At 34.3% G+C, this 18,358-nt stretch overlaps 1 protein-coding gene across 2 annotated transcripts in view; it reads left to right on the top strand.

Annotated features, from left to right (window-relative positions):
• The window catches only part of LOC135847777 (myb-like protein U), a 33,902-nt gene extending 18,227 nt beyond the window's left edge, over positions 1-15,675 (top strand). For both annotated transcript variants that reach the window (XM_065367478.1, XM_065367477.1), the window contains one exon: positions 14,288-15,675. In XM_065367478.1, the coding sequence (XP_065223550.1) occupies positions 14,320-15,528 (1,209 nt within the window). In that variant the 5' untranslated portion in view covers positions 14,288-14,319 and the 3' untranslated portion in view covers positions 15,529-15,675. The remainder of the gene's footprint in view (positions 1-14,287) is intronic.
• Positions 15,676-18,358: the final 2,683 nt, after the last annotated feature.

Genomic DNA, 18,358 nt, shown 5'->3' with positions numbered 1-18,358 from the left:
TCTAATTTTCTTTTTTATTTGAAAAAATATCCAATACTACGTACAGAATGTATCATTTGGTGAGGACCTTTATTTTGAGTTGAACAAGTCACCTAGAAACATTTTTAGCTTCAAAGGTGCCCCTGAAAAAGGAGATGTATGTAAGTCCTCAAAAATGGGAAATTTTCGGAAAAGTCGTCGTTTTCTCGCTCTAGCTCTCATCAAACCTGTTTGGGGGGGGGGTGGCCCAGTTCCAAAAAATGCTATTTGAGATTCTAGGTCGAACTGGACCATTGACGTCAAAATCCAAGACCACTTTTAGGATTCTGCTGAAAACCAGCGAACCTCATGAATTGTCCCCCAGGAATTTGGATGGAAAATGGACTCAGGACTCAGTGGTAGCTCTTGACCCAATTACTTTGTCATTAAAATTTCAGCTGCCCGTTTTGAGTTCAGCTCCTATAATGAAATTTTGAATTTTAAAATTTCCAAAAATCACTACCCCGACGCTCAAGTTTTTCCCACGGCGTTGTCGTGGGAAAATTTTGACCGCCGCGCTCGAAAAAAGGGCATATTTTATTTTCCATTAATTTCGAATATTATTCAAATTTTCATCGAAAATAAAGAATTTGAATAATATTCGAAAAATATAATATGAAAAATTTAGTTGAAGGGGGGAAAAAATGAAAAATATATCGGTGGAAAGTTTGAAAAATGTCTCATTTTTGGGTGATTTCGAAATTTGAAAATATTTTCTTCTGGATTATCTACTTATATGATTTCTGAAAATAGGCAAATATGTATTTTGGAATACAATCCTGCCAATTTTGTTCATTATTCCCAATTTCCAAAAAATCGAGAAAAACATTCAATTTGAAATGAAAAATAATGACTAAAAAATTGGCACTACTGTGCTTCAAAATATTTTCCCAAATTCAGAAATGATATCTTTCTATGTCTTTGTATAATTAACGAGTTTTTGTATTACCGCATGAACTTAATTGAAAATCATCCCCCCTCCCCCTTCTGGTCATATGTAGCTCTATGCGAACATCCGCGCAAAAAATATGACTTAATTTTTTTTCTTTGGAAATAAAAATCATGTTCACATTTTTAATTCAATTTTGTTGAATTAATTCGCAATTATTAAACAGAAAATTCATTCGAAATTATCTATGTTTAAAAAAAATGTTTCCGATCATGAGTCATAATCTTTGAAAGAAGGGCTTTTCTGAGTCGCCGCTCCTTTTCCTCCTCTCGTCATTTTGAGTATACGTAGTTGATTGATATTTGAAAATTTGGTAAAATTGAGAAAGATGCATGGGATAAGTGTGGAAAACCTCAGAAAAGCATTTCCACTCACGAGTCATAATCTTTGAAAAGGGCTTTTCTGAGCTCCCCCTTTTCCTCCCCTCGTCATTTCGAATACCTACCTATAGTTGATTGATACATATTTGAAAAGTTGGTAAAATTGAGAAAAATGATAGGGTAAGTGTGGAAGACCTCAGAAAATGTGGGAACCGGAAAATATAATTTTTTGAATGAGGCAGAGGCATTCTGTAGCTCAGTTGAGACAAATGGTGTGCCCAAAAAGCTCAAGTATGCCATTTTTTTGTGTCCTGAAGTGATTTCATGTGTGATTGTTTCCTGTTTTTCGTGGAAGTCTTCGAATCCCTTCAATTTTCAAAATATGCTATTCTGTCCACCTTCCATCTTGAGTGGTCTCAACAGAACTCATTTATAAAAATTTGTTCATTTTTCATAAATTATGCCATTATAAATTGACGTCAATGACAAACGTTCAATGGAACATCCTGTTCGAACCTTTTTGGAAGAATTTTTGCGAATTTTTTTCAATTGATTCAACTCAGTAGGTAGATAAATTCGATTAAAGTTTACACGATTAAAATTCTTTGAAGTTTGAACATTTTTCAAATCTCATTTCCCATTTCCCTTCTATTTCTTTATTAGCTTGGCTGCCTCTTGTCTACATTATCATATTTGCCATAGGATTCTGCTTTTATAAAAATAACTTCGCTGGAAGTGTTGGTTGACATATTGTTATTAAATCGTCGACTCAAAATCATTGGCTCGGGTTAAGTGCTTAATTAAGTAAAACCTTTCGGTTTGTATAATTTGTTTTTCTGAAAAATGATTTATTATCCAATAAACTGAGCCGACAATACCACACGACGAGGTTTATCATTGAATAAATTAACTCGACGAACGATTTGTACATACGTACGTACGTATACGAAATGTAGGTAATGCGATGAAAAAAAAAAGTGAAGAAGACCGGTATGGTATACTCTCGTATTTGATTATGTAGGTAAGTAAATGTCTTGGTCGTATTCGATGTATGAATAAAAGGCAAAAGATCATTGCAGCCAAATCACGCGTTTTCTATAAATTTTGAAATATTACGTTTGTATAGAATAAAGTAGGTATACTGTATAGTGTATAGATAGGTATAGGTAAGGTACATGAAGTTGAATACATATACCTATACGATAGATTCGAGCTAAATGCGACGACGATATCTCTAGTCTGTTTATGAATTTGGGTTATGGTAACATAGTATCTATATAATATTTACTTGCAAGAAGCCGCGAAGATATACCTCGAAGCGGTCTTATATTATATGATTTACATGTAGGTACCTATACCTGCTACTACTGCTGGAGATAGAGAGGTATAAAAATGTATAACTTCATAAACATGCGCATATTTTTTCGCCAATTTATGGCACAGGCACACGTATCTACTATAGCGTTGGTATTAGTATATAAAGGCTTAATTTTAAGTACCTAGGGAGTGGATAAGATACTTAATTTTGCGAAAAATGACTTTCCAAAATGTATACTCGTCTACACTACATGGTCCCTATACAATGCTCGAGATTGGCTACTCACGTGGGATAGGTTATAGGCGATAATTATCATATACCGTATGCACAGAAGGACGTATATACCTAGTCGACGATGTGAGACATTTAATAATCTCTATACGATCACCCTTTTTTAGAAACTAACCGTTTTATATGTATATGCTGTAATTAGGTATTTAAAAATATAAATACGAGTTGGGCGGCGGCGCAGGGCACCAAAGCGATTATACCGATCTTATCGACGCGGATCGATATCGACCACACGTGGGACATATTTTCGGCCTCCGGTAAATCTGGTTCTGGTTTTTTCTCCTCTCGCATACTCGGATCCGTACTACAAAGTATGTTGAGACTTGAGACTGCAGACGTTTTTGTATATATGCAATGTACCCGACTGATGCATACTCGTATCTATCAGGTCGGCGCGGCTGGAGAAATAAAGAAGAAAATTGTAACGAGATGTTGCGATAGGAGCACTTTTTTTTCGACGGTGTGGTATCGAGTGTAGTGTCGAGCCCCCTGGAGATGTCCTTAAAATAATTTGTGGCTTGGTTAAATACTTATTTGAATTGTGGACATGAAGAGAATGATTCATTGTGGTTAGATTCCTATATTGATATATTTTGGAATTTTGATAGGAGGGGGAAGGAAGGGGGGCTAGAAAGTTGAAAAACTTGTATTCGTTTTTTTTTTAACGGACAGGACATCTATCCTCTAAAAATTGGTTTCGTTTTCAAGACAGAGAGAGAGATCAGAGAATATATTGACTTCAAATTTTACAAAGATACCATAATACTAGTAAGCATAAGCGATAGCACATAGAATAATAAAATAGGTACATATAAATTAACCCACACCTATGCGCCTTAGGGCGCGAGCGGCGAGGGGCTCTCTATCAGAAGTTATTTCGAATTCAAGGAAAGAAAAAAGTATGTAAACCAAGTACACATAGGCAACGTGAATAGAGTAAATAGACAAGCAAAAAATAAATAAATAAAGCAAAATAGAATACAAAACAAAAAAAAAGACAAAAAAAGTACAAATACAAATGAATAAGACGTGAATCTGCAAACAGCATATAAAACTAGGCAGACAAGAAGAAATTAAATAGTGATCAGGAGGTGAGGGAGGAGAAATAATTCGAATAATTGAATCACTGAAATTCATATTTTTTATTCAAAGTTTTCTACCTTATTGTACAGGGTGTCCGAAAAATTGTAGTGAGTGTTTGAGATTGTTGCTTGTACTCAAAATTTAATGAGCTAATATTCTGTTTGAAAAATAAAATTGTATGATTTACCTACTTTTGAATGGGGGGGGGGGGGAGCTAGACACTTGGATAGTTTATCGAAAAGTGAACAGAATTTCTGTAAGTGATCTTTCGCTTGAAGTGGCTGCGATTGAATTTTTTTTTAAAAATCGACCCTTGAAAAATGTATTGCACAGTATTAGTAAAAAGAAACAAAAACATTATTATACTCAAGGGCCATTCCACGTCAATTGAACCAAGAAGTAGTAGGGGGTTCGGCGATTTTTTTGAAATTTTTCATCTGGAAAGACCTTTTGAAGGGATGACCAATGCAAATGGCGCAAATCGCAGCCCTGTAGCCCATTTTTAAAGGCAGCCAGGGGGTGTCAAAGTTTTCAGTGATCCTAAAATATCATCCATTTCAGCAGTGGATTACTCGATAACTGCGATACCTACCAAAATGGAACTTTTTCTCATAGTTAGGGGTTTTGAAAGGCTTTTTGGTGATATCATAATAATCAATGTTGCCACTTTTTTTCGTACAAAAAATTAACTCAAAAAGTTTCGAAACGTAGTTTTCATATCGTTTCGACTCTCAAAAATTCTGAAAAAAATATGTTATGGGCAACTATTAATGCTGAACAACATATTAAAAAATTGGGATAGCGTTATTTCGTAAAGTCGATTTAAAAAAATTTTAAGTTTGCGAAAAAATGCTATTTTTTTATTTAAAACTTGAAAATAAGTTTTGATAGGTGAAGTTGACCCATTTGACCCCTGTTTTTACGTATCTGTCGAAAAAGTTGAAAAAATCCTTTCCCTCGATGAAATAAACTCCCCACAAAAAAATCAAAATTCAAAAAATTCAATTTTCAATTTCAATCATCAAAAAAGGTTTAAATTTATTCAGTTGTCTTATTTTGACCTCTTTCTGGCGTATTTCATGAAAAAGTTGATGAAAATTACACTCACAACAAAAAAATGAAAATTTGTTCATTTTTTGAATCTTTTCGAATTTTGATTTTTTTGTGAGGAAGTCATTTCATCGAGTGAAAGGGGTTTTTCAACTTTTTCGACAGATACGTAAAAATAGAGGTCAAATGGGTCAACTTCACCTAGAACCAAATCGAATTTGTTTCAAAATGCGATTTGGAAGAAAACATACCTATTTCCAAAAAAATTTTATGTTGATTTTAGCCCCCTTTCTCACAAATTTGGGGCCATTAAAATCAAAATGTGGCCTTCGATATAGTTTTCCCATCAAGTACTCATTGACGGATTTCTATTTAAAAAAAATTAGCTTTCTAGCTATTATTGGGGCTGAATGAGAGCCTGCTGAACTTTTTTGCTTGTAGCTTTATTATTCATAGATGTATTTCCAGGGTACCTAACGGTCATAAAAGTCATGAAAAGATCATGAATTTTGCTCGAAAAAAAACTTGAAAATTTTTAAAAACACCTAAAATGAAAGAAAAATTAATTAAAAAATTAGTTCAAAAAATCAGAAAAATGGAAAAACTGAAATACCTACTTGCCTATAAATTGAAAAAAAAAATCCTCGCAGTTTCAAATTATTTTTTTGAAGGGGGGGGGTGTTTTCTTGTGGTAAAAACTTTAAAAAAAGGTTATGAGAAAGTCATGATATGTATTTTGTCTGGGAGTTTTGTTAGACACCGTGATTTCTTTACAATGTTTCTCAGCTTTTAAAACTGGCTTGGAAATTTTCAATCAATTTATGTATTTCGTTTGAGGAAATTTTCAATTCAGTATTTCCATGCATAAAAAATTGAACAAATATGATGTGATGAGTTGATTCCTATTTTGTTGGAGGGGGGGGGGGGTGGGTGTAGATGGGTCATTTGAGACATGGCGGGTGTATAAGCGGTAATGTATGTCTGAGAAATTCGTTCAGTTTTGGAACTTGAAGTCCCGAAATCAGCAGGTCCAATTTTTCGAGTTTTTTTTTTTTAATTTTGGAGTTGGGAGGATACTGAAGGCCCAAATACTTCGTTATTCGAATTCAGTATCTTTGAATTAATAGAAATAGACAAGTCATGCCACATTTTCGCAACTTTTTTTTTCAAAATTCGGGAAGGGCAGGGGCTTATCCAAAAAAAATGAGTAGATATTTAACCTCAACATACTAAAAATCTATCAAATGAACCCCCTCCCACTCATAATTTTTTGGGGGGAATTTTAACCACGCTTAGGGCAGAGGGAGGGGCGGATTTGAAGAGATCGCATCGAAAAATTGAGTGAATACATGTATTCGAAATCAGCACATCTGTATTTGAATTAGTGATAATTTTTGAAGTTTTTTTGTATTTCGTTCAAAATTGTGGACCTTGGGTACCTGAGATACCATTTTGAAAATTAGTTTATTGAATAGAAGATGAAAATATATATTCATAGTGTACGAGTACTTAATTTTTTCAAATTTTCAAACGTCAGCCTTCAACGTTTCTATTCACTGAGAAAAGTTGAACTTTTATACAGTGAAAGTTTGACTTGACTTGAAGCTTTTCTCATTTTGATGAATAATTTTTAACTACTATCAATCTTTTCTTTAAATTTAATCGATTTCGAAATATGAGCCGTCAAAGTTTGATAAAAAAAAAATCTTTAATGGGTGAAAATTATGGTGTTTTATTGTTCCCCTCTCCTCCGTAAAGAGTAGTAGTTAATTTTACGATACTTTTATGGGCAAGATTTTTTACAAAAATCTGAGCGAAACGATACCTTCAAAAAATTTTAAATCTTATTAAAGTCTTGCAAAAATTTTGAATTTTGATTTGTAGATTTTTTAGGGCACTTTATTTTGAAAAAATACTTTATCAAAGTGGTTTTCTGTAGAGTTTGTTCAATTGAGGTTTGTTCTGTTGAGTATTTTCAGCAAAATTTCTACAAAATCTTTAAAACATTTGAATTTTTTTCTGGTGGTTGAAAATATTCATCTGCGATTACAAAAAAAAATTACCTATGGAGTAAAAAGTTGGTAATTTTTAACCATAAGTTAGGTATGCAGTTTTTCTTTATTAAGTAAGTTCTCTGAGCCACCTTCATTTTTAAAGGAATTTTTTTCTGGGTTGAACCTCTGCCTGTAAAAATTACAAAATAAATTAATGATTTTTCAAAATCACTCAAAGAGTTAGATGGTATGATTGAAGCTGCACAAGACGGAAAAATGAGAAAGGGGGTTGTGATAGAAAAACTTACAAAAATTTAGCAACTTTAGTTCAAATTTTAGCTGTTCATTTCAGTACTTGTTGCTTTTAAACAAACCGGATCATAAAAGATCATCAATTTTTAGGGGTTGCAAAATTTGGTTAAAAGTGTCTATAAAAGTTTTTTCATCCTTCATGAGAATGGGTACCTAGAACTGTATTTAATTATGCAATGTAAAATCAATATAAAAAATTTTTGATTCAAATTTCAAGTGACTTGAATTTTTTTTCAAGGGTTGTATTTCATTTTTGTTTTTGTTTCAAGATTGAAGAATTTTTAGTCAAAAATTATGAATCAAGTACTAACTTACCCTACAATATTTTTTTTTGCAATTTTTGAAAAAGTTCTTGAAATTTTTTGGGAAATGTTTGCTTACCTAGCTAATGATTAGAAATTAAAAACTAGTTCAGTAATTCTGACAGCAACATGTTTTTATTTTTTTGACTTGTCCTTTTTATTTGTTCACAGTTATACTTTGGTTTCTTTATTTTTAGAAAATTTCTCAATTCACCATCACTAGGACTCAATTTTTTGTAATTTTAAATTTTTCTAGAATTTTACATTTTTTTTGTAGTCATGTGATAGATTTTTCTTCAAAAGAATACAATTTTTCACCAAAAATAATTAACTACAGAGCATAATTGACCTAATTCCAATCTTTTTGACCAGATTTGGCTAATTTAACTTGTTTCCTGGTAAAATTTTGCCAAAGAATGGCATATTTTTTCTCTTCTCAGTTTCATAATTTTCAATATTTTGATCCCAAAATATCTAAATAATTCAAGCCATGTTTTCTACCCCCTCCCCCTTCTGAAATGAGACGCACATCATTAGAGCTTTCGTACCTGCTTATTTTACCATTTTTCAAAGAGGAATATTAATGTTGAATCCCGCCTTTTTTAGAGCAAAAAAAAACCAAGCCCTAACAATAGGTGCCTAACTAATTGGTTTTCAAAACAAATCGGCTAATTAGCACCATTTCGATGTGGAAGTACAGTCGTAATGAAAATGTACCATTTTTCATTTTAATTACTCGAGGTACGGAAAAAATGTATTCGTACTCTCTTATGATTTTTTTGGACACGTTATGTAATTTGCCTACTCCAGTGACACAATCTCGCTACGACTGTAGGTATAATTATAACCGGTCAAAAGAATAAGATCGAACCGTTTCGAGACCTTTTTCGCCTTTTCGGTGTCACACTGAGTAAAACTGCAGCCTCCTTGTGGCATACCTACTTATCGCAGGCGATGGAAATACGTGTATTATGGGGCCGAACCGTTATAAAATATTTAAATACCCACGTTTCGTATAAATAACAGGTTGATTAATATTTGCATGTCAAAATGTCAGTGTCAGTATTGATTTCTCGCAACAATGAGATATGAATCAATATAATTGATTTTTCTAACCAACGTACTCGATGCACGTTAACAGCCTCCATCGTCCATCGAGAACCATTGTCTTTATCTGACGAACGAATTTCGCCAGTCATGCTCGTGGTATACCTATTTTTCAGTCTAAATAGGAAAATCGATTCCGATCTGGAATGGCTGAGAAGTGAGAACGAGTACTCGTGGACAATGAGTCGTCTACAGTATAAATTTCTGTCCTGATTATTCCAATATCGTCTCTTCGACATCGTGATCGAATAGTTAAGATAAACGGGTTAATTTTGTTAGGTGTAATTTTTCGCACACTTTCGAGCCGATATAGATTACCTACTGATTGATGCGATCATCTCGCAAATACCTCGCTGACAAATGTCAAAAGATTTGTCGCGAGGCGGCGCGCGATGTCGTTAAATAAAAACGTGCTGCTGCGTTAGTTGCAGTTGCAGCTTCGACTTCATCGATGATGGTATATAAATCGTACATCGTGTGCTGGGTTAATTATCGCACTCATGAGGTTGCGAGCTTACTTAATTTTAACCCGGTTATTGTAAAAAAAAAACCATGTATGTACGAGTGACAGTAATGGGAATATTCGAACCATTGTTTCCAAAGTAGGTATATACTAATGAAAAAGAAAAGGAAAAACAACTATACTCGACGAGAGCCGAATCGCGAACATAATACACGCGCGTGCGTTCTTCGTCGTACTCGTATTCAAACAAAAGAATTAAAAACAAATTATCTTCCATGTTTTTAAATATGCTTACTATGTAGGTACCTATGTCTAGGACTAGAGGTACTTAAACTTATAAACGTATGCGTTGCATACCTAGGTTAATTCGCCAGACGAATTAATTACTCGGCTAAAAATTTAGATCCGATCGTGTATGATTAGGATTAAATGACCCATTTATATGAATGGATTCGAAAAAATGACCTGATCTTATCTGGAGATATCTATGAGAATAATACTCTTAATAGATGAGAAATCGAATACCAGGAATACTAATTTTATATGGTGTAAGAAGAGAGTTGAGGGCGGAGAATGCTGATTTTTTAATGTCAAAAGTTAGCAATGATCTTTAGCCTTTGAAATTGACTCAAAATCGAAAACTTTTTTTTGTAACGTAAACGCGCCAATCTAAAAAGCGGATTTTTTTGGAACGTCAATGTGCCAAAATAAATGTATGCAATTATAATGGTTTTGTAGTTGACATTACACACCTACTTCTGAAAAAATTGTTCAATACGTAGATATGTACTGTACTCATCTTCCTGATAATAATGTATTTTTTTGGGGAGGGGGGATGATCATGCCCAACAATGGCTATAGTTATACCAAATGTTCAGTGACAGTATTGCCCACTCTTGAGATTCATCTTGAGATTATTTGCCTCGAAAGAAAATATCGTTTTTCAGCATCTAAGATCTCTTTTTTTTGGAATGTAAATGCGTCTATTTAAATTTAAAAAATGGTTCATATTTTTTGTAACGTCAATGAGACAAAGAAGGCGTGCACAATTATATTGTGGAAGAGTATCCAATATTTTTTGTAATCTTTAGTACCTACTGGATTCTGTTTCTTTCTTCACTGGAGCCTGGAGGGAACTAGGTGTACCCAAAATGTGTCACTCTTTCAGCTTGAGCGAAAAATTTCTAGAATGAAAATGAAATTATGAGAGAATAATTGAAGGGAAAGTGCTCTGTTCACGGACAAAATTTCAAAAAAAATGGATGAAAAGAGACAGTTCTCCCAATTTTTTTGTTTTTAAGCATGAAAAATTCAACTCTTTCTGCTCTAGAGAGCGTTGTATGGGCTAGATCCGGCTCATTTTTGGCATGCAACGGTGTTGGACTCTTATATGTAATTATATGTATGCTTAAAATAAGCCGGATCTGGTTCTACAACGATCTCTAGAGCAAAAAAAAGTCGAATTTTCAATGCTAAAAAAATGAAAAATTTGTGTAAAACACTCTTTTTCTGCAAACTGATTTTGCTGAAATCTTATTTGTGAGTAGTTTTTACCTTCCCCTTCGCAAAATTCTCCCCATAGTTTTATTATTATCAGAGAAATTTTCTTACTGAAATTGAGGAAGTGGTAAACGTAAACTTTGGGTACACTTAATTCTCTTCCCTATAAATATGTAGTTAATTGACTCGTTGGTTAGAAAATAAAATATCTACTTATCACTTACCAGCCATGATTTAAATTTCAAACTCTTGGATTTTTTTTTTCATTTTTGGAATGCATTCTCAAAAATTACCCAAACAAATTCGATGAAATTTTCAAACAATTTTTCTGAAACGGAAAAGTATTACCGACTTTGCCGTGAAACGGAAAAGTAAGGTATTGTATTTGTCATGATGGTTGAGGATTTGGCTGAATTTTTAAAAAATGAATCAACTTAAATTGCCCACAGTTTCAATAAATTGAAAAAATTTTCAAAAATGAAATGATCAAATTTTTCCAAAAAAATTACTAAATCTTCATACAAAATTCCAAAAGTTTTAAAAGATAACAGATGTTTTAAAAAATGGATTCAACTTTTCAAAAATGACTAAACATTTTTTTGAAAGATGAGCAAACTTCTAAACAATAGACCAAATTTTCAAGAAATGATCTGTTTCTTTCTAAAAAATTTGCTATTTTGATTTTCAGAAAATTTAGTGAACTTTCGAAAAAAATAACTTTTTTCCCCAAAAAGACTAAATTATAAAGCAATTGATTAACTCTTATGAAAAAATTCCAGATATTTTTAAAAAAATTACCAACTTCTAAAAAGTTGATTCAATTTTCAAAAAAAAAACCTCTTTTTTAAGAAATTTGCCCGAACTTTCAAAAAAACGGGTTTCTCTCCAAAGAAAATTTTGAATCATGGATATTTTTTTGTTCAAGTTGACTTAATGCTTGATCAGACATGATCATCCTGACCACAAAGGTCATTGACCCGAGTGTCTGGACTCTTAAGTCTCAAGGGCGCCTGGTTGCCTTTTTGACCTCTCAAGGTCACTCACCTACCTGTCTAGCCTCTCATGGTCGTCTATTTGTCTGGCCTCTCGAGTTGGTGTCTGCCCTCTAAAGGTCATTGACCCATCTGTCTAGCTTCTCAAGGTTGTCTGTCTAATGTCTAATCATGAATATTTTTTTTTTGGTCAAGTTGACTTAATGCTCGATCAGACATGGTCATCCGGACCACAAAGGTCATTGACCCGTGTGTCTGGACTCTCAAGTCTTGAGGGCGCCTGGTTGCCTTTCTGACCTCTCAAGGTCGCTGACCTACCTGTCTAGCCTCTCATAGTCGTCTATCTGTCTAGCATCTCGAGTTGTTGTTGTCTGCCCTCTGAAGGTCATTGACCCCATATGTCTGGATTCTCAAGGTCGTCTGTCTTTTTGTCTGCCTTCTTAAGGTTGTTGACCCATGTGTCTAGACTATCAAGGTGAGTTACCTGCATGTCTAGCCTCTCAAGGTCGTCTGACCGGCCCATTAAGGTCACTGACCTCCATTTGTAGTCTCTCACGATCGTCTTGATGGCTACCTGTCTGGCATATATAGGTCATTGACCTTCTCAATATGACTCCTCAAGTTCGCCTGTCTTCCTTTCCGACCTTTGAAGGCCATTGAGTCGTCTGCCTTGTTTCTAGAGGTCACTGACCTGAGTGTCTAGCCTCTTAAGGTTGTCTGTCTGTGTGTCCTATAAAGGGCATTGACCCAGCGGTCTGTCTAGCCTCTCTGGTTGTCTAGCTGTCTGGTCTCTCGAATTGTTGTCGTCTGCCCTCTAAAGGTCATTGACCCATATGTCTGGCTTCTCAAGGTCGTCTGTCTTTTTGTCTGCCCTCTTAAGGTTATTGACCCATGTGTCTGGACTATCAAGGTGACTTACCTGCATGTCTAGCCTCTCAAGGTAGTCTGTCCGGCCCATTAAGGTCACTGACCTCCATTTGTAGTCTCTCACGATCGTCTGGATGGCTACCTGTCTGACATATCTAGATCATTGACCTTCTCATATATGACTCCTCAAGGTCGTCCGTCTTCCTTTCCGACCTTTGAAGGTCATTAACTCGTCTGCCTTGTTTCTAGCAGTCACTGACCTAAGTGTCTAGCCTCTCATGGTTGTCTGTCTGTGCGTCCTATAAAGGGCATTGACCCAGTGGTCCGGCCTCTTAAGGTAATTGAGCTTCTGTCTGGCCTCTCAAGGTCGTCTGTCCATCTGTCAGGCCCCTCCACTTTAATACAAGTAAAAATTTCAACAATTTATTACTTTTTTTTTCAAGTTTCAAAAGTCTAGCATAATGTTGGAATTGACTGCAATTTTTCCAATTTATTTATTAAAATTCAGATTGAATAATGTATTTTAAAATCAGATAAATGCTCTAAACATTGTAAATTGATCCAATTTTTTCACGTTTTCAAAAGTCGACGTCTTAAAATGCAGGCCCAGACCAAAGACATGTCCATGTCAAAATTGACTGTAGGTATTTTTTTTAATGGAAACATTTCTTTTAAAGTGTTGGACAAAACTTTTATAAAATTGCCTTTATTCGAAAAATTTCTCGAGACGAATGGAATCTGATTGCGTCATGTTGTAAAATTTGAAAAAGATCAACTTATTTCTTTTCAATTTTAGGCCAGCTTCAAAAATTTTAAATTTAAGGAACTTTGATTGATCATAATCTTTAAAATGCTCCAGCACCAACCTTTAGTGTTGGAATGAGCAAAATATGAAAATGACCTTTTTTATCGAGTGTTCAAACTTTAAGGATCTACAAGTTGGTTTTTATTCATTATTTGCCTAATCTCAAAATTAAAGTTGCCAGGGCATTTAAAAATATTCAAAGGTGCCTACTTCAAATTTTGCATTTTTTAATTTTTTGAAAATTAAAGCTCCTTTAATTTTTAGTTCAGACAAAATAAATACGTATAATTTGACTCGTCGAACTTTGAACAGTTCTCTTCTCTTTAAAATTTCAAAGCAAGCTAAAATTTAATCTACCTACCCTACATACCTAACTTTTTTCATGGGTTTTCCAAAATTTTGAATAATTGTGTAATCAGATTCAATCCACCTGCAATGGTGAAAGTATAGTGCTACCCTAAAGAATTCAGTGTGAAATATCCCAGAACTTAGCCCCTTCAGTTTTCAGAGTTGGCAACTCAACTTGAATTCACACAGTTTGGAGTGCTGTATTACAAGGCAAAATTATTCGAATTGTAAAAAAAAAAAAATGAATAAAACTGAATGGAAACGGTTATATATTTTGCAATCGTAGGAAAGCTTCAATTTTTTCATTTTTCAAGTTCCTTGATCGATTTCTTTAAAGAGATCAGGGGCGCTGAAAGTTGAATGAGAAAAATTTGGAATTGAAAAATTGACAAAATGAGAAACTTTTTTTGTAATCGAAGCAAAAATTTCATAAAATTTCCAAGAGTGGTCGAAGTGGGGAGGGGGGTCAACAACACTGTACATAAACGCAATTAATTATACGTTCAGCATACATATATCGAAACTTATCGATAAATTTTATAGTAATGGTCGAATACTTGATTCGCAGGTTCATTTGAAAAACAGTCGTCGAGAGGAATCATGTCTCCGAAAATGGATTACGACGAATGGACGCCTTTGGGACGAGGCGATCCGTTAAAAAATGATCCTACCTTTGATTACTCTCCTCCGATGGTTGGCAAAGTGAAATACTGGATTAGTCCATTGCTGAGGACACCCGACCCGCCAATAGTTCCGATCAAAGAGTTAACTACAGAAACGAGTCAAATAACCGCCACAATTACCTCATCATCATCATCGTCATCTTCATCCTCATCATTATCAGCAACCAGTAAATCGTCTCAACTACAAAGTCCCGCATCCGGCTTCAAACATTCGACCGAATCGATCAAACGATTCTATATCGATTTCAAAGACCCGTCTGATACATCGTACGTGCATTTGATGAACACGAAATTTAACAATAAATTTATCCGACCGTCCCAAAGCGTCCAGTATCAGAACCATTTCTACACACCGACTCGTCAACCACCTCCAGCCCCGTTGCCTATGCTAGTACCTCCACCACCCATCGAACCTAATAGCTATTCGTCGAATAAACCATCGGATATTAATTCTACTACCTCTTTAACGCATTCATGGGATGTCAACAAACCTCTACCTACGACATTAGCATCCATGGCGGTACCACCGGCCCCCATTGCTGTAACGTCTTCGGTAACCAAGACTTTTGCGACTGCTAAGCCAGACCCATCAGGCATGCCAGTGATGAAAACAGAGTTGCCTTTTTTGAAACTTTTGCTAGATAAAGAAACCTCAGAATCGTATCTAGCCATGGCAGCACCTACAACTACGGTTAAACCTCTAACGCCTAATCCTTTAATAACGTTCCCCAATAATAAACACAGCCACGCTGTGAAACCCCCCTCTTATTTAATCATCCAAGGACACTCGAAAGTGAAAAAATACGGTAGTAATAAAATCGAGAGATCTGACGAAGCACTGACCCAAGATACCAACGATATTGTCAACGAACCGACGAAATATGAGTTACCTAAAGAGATCAGAGCGGGAAGACAAATCGGTGTCGAAGATTTCCTACCATTTGACGGCATCCTCGGAGATTCGTTCAAGGATTTCGTGTCCAGTCAAGCCGAAGGATCGGGTTTTGGGGCTGAACTTACTAGGGTTATGTTCCCATCTTATGTTCGATCTACTCCTACACCAGAGCTCGAGTCTCCTAGAAGCAGCGAACAGCTAGAGCTAGATGACGAATCGTCGCTCGAGTAGTATAGCGAATGTGTTTCTTACTTTCATTTTATTTTATGTAAAAGACTTCTTTTCTTATTTTTTTTTTTATATTATAAGTATTTAAATTATTGGTATACTATTTTTTACAATAGTGTTAGCGAATTTAATAAAATTTTATTTATTTTGTTTGATTGTTTTCTGGTTGGGTTGTCTTGAAATGTTGAGTCAGAGTGTCTATATTAAAATCCAGAAAGCTAAATTTGTGCATTTTTTGTGCTACCAAAATGAAATTTCGTACAGCTTTAATCCTCCTAAGATTTCAAGATTGATCTGATCCTCTTCTAATTGCCCATTTTATTCAAAAGAACGACAGAATTATCAAAAATAAATAAATCGCGCAGCCTTTATAATTACAGTTTGTTGAAATCCAAAGTCGAGACATTTTTGAGATTTTTGGACTATTAGGTACTTTTTTAAATTAAAAAAAATTCGATGCAATGACTTGCAAAATTTTTATTTCTTTCCTTACTCGAGATTTTGTAAAACTATCTCAGTGTTTTTGAATAATAATTTTTCTGTAAAATGCATTAAAAAAAAAAAAAAAAAAAAAAAAAAAAAAACGAAACAGATGAAAATCAGTTCTGAAACTAATATTTTTCTTTTTCTTGCAAACCGAATTCTAATATTTCCAGTTCAGTTCTCAGACATTTCGGAGTCTCCAGAGTCGATTTCGACTCTTCCAGCATCTTTGAATTTCTTCAGAAATCAGGGTCTGGAAACTGGAAATGAAGGAATTCAATTTGATGGAGTTGAAGAAGTCGATGTTGGTTTTAGAACTTATTTCCATCAGTTTCACTTTGAAAGACCTTAAGTTGAATTTTCAAAAAAAATAAATAAAATAAAATTTTTTGAAAATTTTTATTTTTGAATTCTTAATAAATTCACCAAAAATTGAAAACTTAATGGGGCAGTTGAAATATATTTCACGATCAAATCAGAGGTGAGATCTCGAAAGAAATTTCCTCACTAGTTAAGTTAAAATTTTCAATTTTTTTCACAGGAAAAGAACCAAATTTCGATTCGAAAAATATTAATTTACAAAAAAACGAGTAAGTAATGAACTTCAACAGCTAAAACCAAGGAGAGACTGGCCCATGAAGTTGACTGGCGATCCCCAAGGGTCCTAAGGCATCAACGAGCCCCCCTGGCTCCATATTTAAACTAAAAATATATTCGTATTTTTATTATCTCTAAACATGAATTTTCGCAAGCTTAAAACATTATTTTTTATCTCTCAAAATATGAATTTTAGAAAGTTTTTGCCCTCGTTTAGTTTGAACTTCTGTGTTTTTTTTTTCAAATTGAACTACAAACAGTAGAACTTTCTTTCAATTTTTAGCAATTTGGACTATTTTTTTTTTTTTTTTTTTTTTTGGAAATTCACAAGAAAACATGGGGAAATCTTTTTCAAAAAATAGAAAACTTATGACAGTTTTGTCAGTTTTGTAAAAAGCAAAATTCATTTGGTAATTGTGGGGGGCACAGTGGGCCAGGGGAGCAAAAAAAGCAGGCATGATCGGTTTTAATGATATGATGAGATTCCTGAAGTCCAAAAATTACTATTTCGAAGTAGGTATATTTCAACGCAGAATTCAAATTTTTGGTCATTTGGATAAAAATCAGAAAATTTCAAGTGAGGTATCGCTTTCTTGAGTTTTTGAGCTGAAAAAACCAAAAATGGAACCATTGACCCCCAGGAGAGGGGGGTACTGCATTGCTATTTTGAAAAAAATCGGAAATTTTCGAGTCATGGTATCGAAATCTTGAGTTTTTGAGCTGAAAAATTCAAAAATGGAACCATTTTTTCATTTTGACCCCCAGAGGAGGGGGTAGTGCATTGATACTTCGAAAAAAATCGGAAATTTTTGAGTGGGGTATCAAAATCTTGGGGTTTTGAGGTGAAAAACTCAAAAATGGAACCATTTTTTCATTTAGACCCACAGGGGAGGGGGTGCTGTGTTGATACTTTGAAAAAATTGGAAATTTTCGAGTGGGGTATCGAAATCTTGAGTTTTTGAGCTAAAAAACTCAAAAATGGAACAATTTTTTCATTTTGACCCTTAGGGTGGGAGTACTATATTGAGATTTTGAAAAAAATCAGAAAATTTCGAGTGAGGTATCGCTTTCTTGAGTTTTTGAGCTGAAAAACCCAAAAATGGAACCATTTTTCATTTTGACCCCCAGGAAAGGGGGGTACTGCATTGCTATTTTGAAAAAAATCGGAAATTTTCGAGTTAGGTATCGAAATCTTGAGTTTTTGAGCTGAAAAACTCAAAAATGGAACCATTTTTTCATTTTGACCCCCAGGGTAGGAGGTAGTGGATTGATACTTCGAAAAAAATCAGGAATTCATGAGTGGGGTATCAAAATCTTGAGTTTTTGAGGCGAAAAACTTAAAAATGGAACCATTTTTTCATTTTGACCCCCAGGGGAGGGGGTGCTGCATTGATACTTTGAAAAAATCGGAAATTTTCGAGTGGGGTATCGAAATATCGAGTTTTTGAGCTAAAAAACTCAAAAATGGAACAATTTTTTCATTTTGACCCTTATAGGGTGGGAGTTTATATTGAGATTCTGAAAAAAAAATCAAAAAAATTGGACTAGGGAGTCAAAATCTTAAGTTTTTGAGCTGAAAAATTCAAAAATGAAACCATGGATTTTTTTACCTTTTTTAAAGAAAAAATTACTGACTTTTCGAATTATGATTTTTTTTGAAATTATCAAATGCAATTCTGGTACGGACAGAAAAAATAATTTGAATTTGCATGGACAAATTCGCAATTATTTCAAATATATTGTAGTTGTGATT

This window comes from Planococcus citri, chromosome 5, assembly GCF_950023065.1.
Source record: "Planococcus citri chromosome 5, ihPlaCitr1.1, whole genome shotgun sequence".
Lineage (NCBI taxonomy): Eukaryota > Metazoa > Arthropoda > Insecta > Hemiptera > Pseudococcidae > Planococcus > Planococcus citri.
The sequence above is the reverse complement of the archived record's forward strand: the minus strand, read 5'-3'. Positions and strand labels throughout refer to the sequence as shown.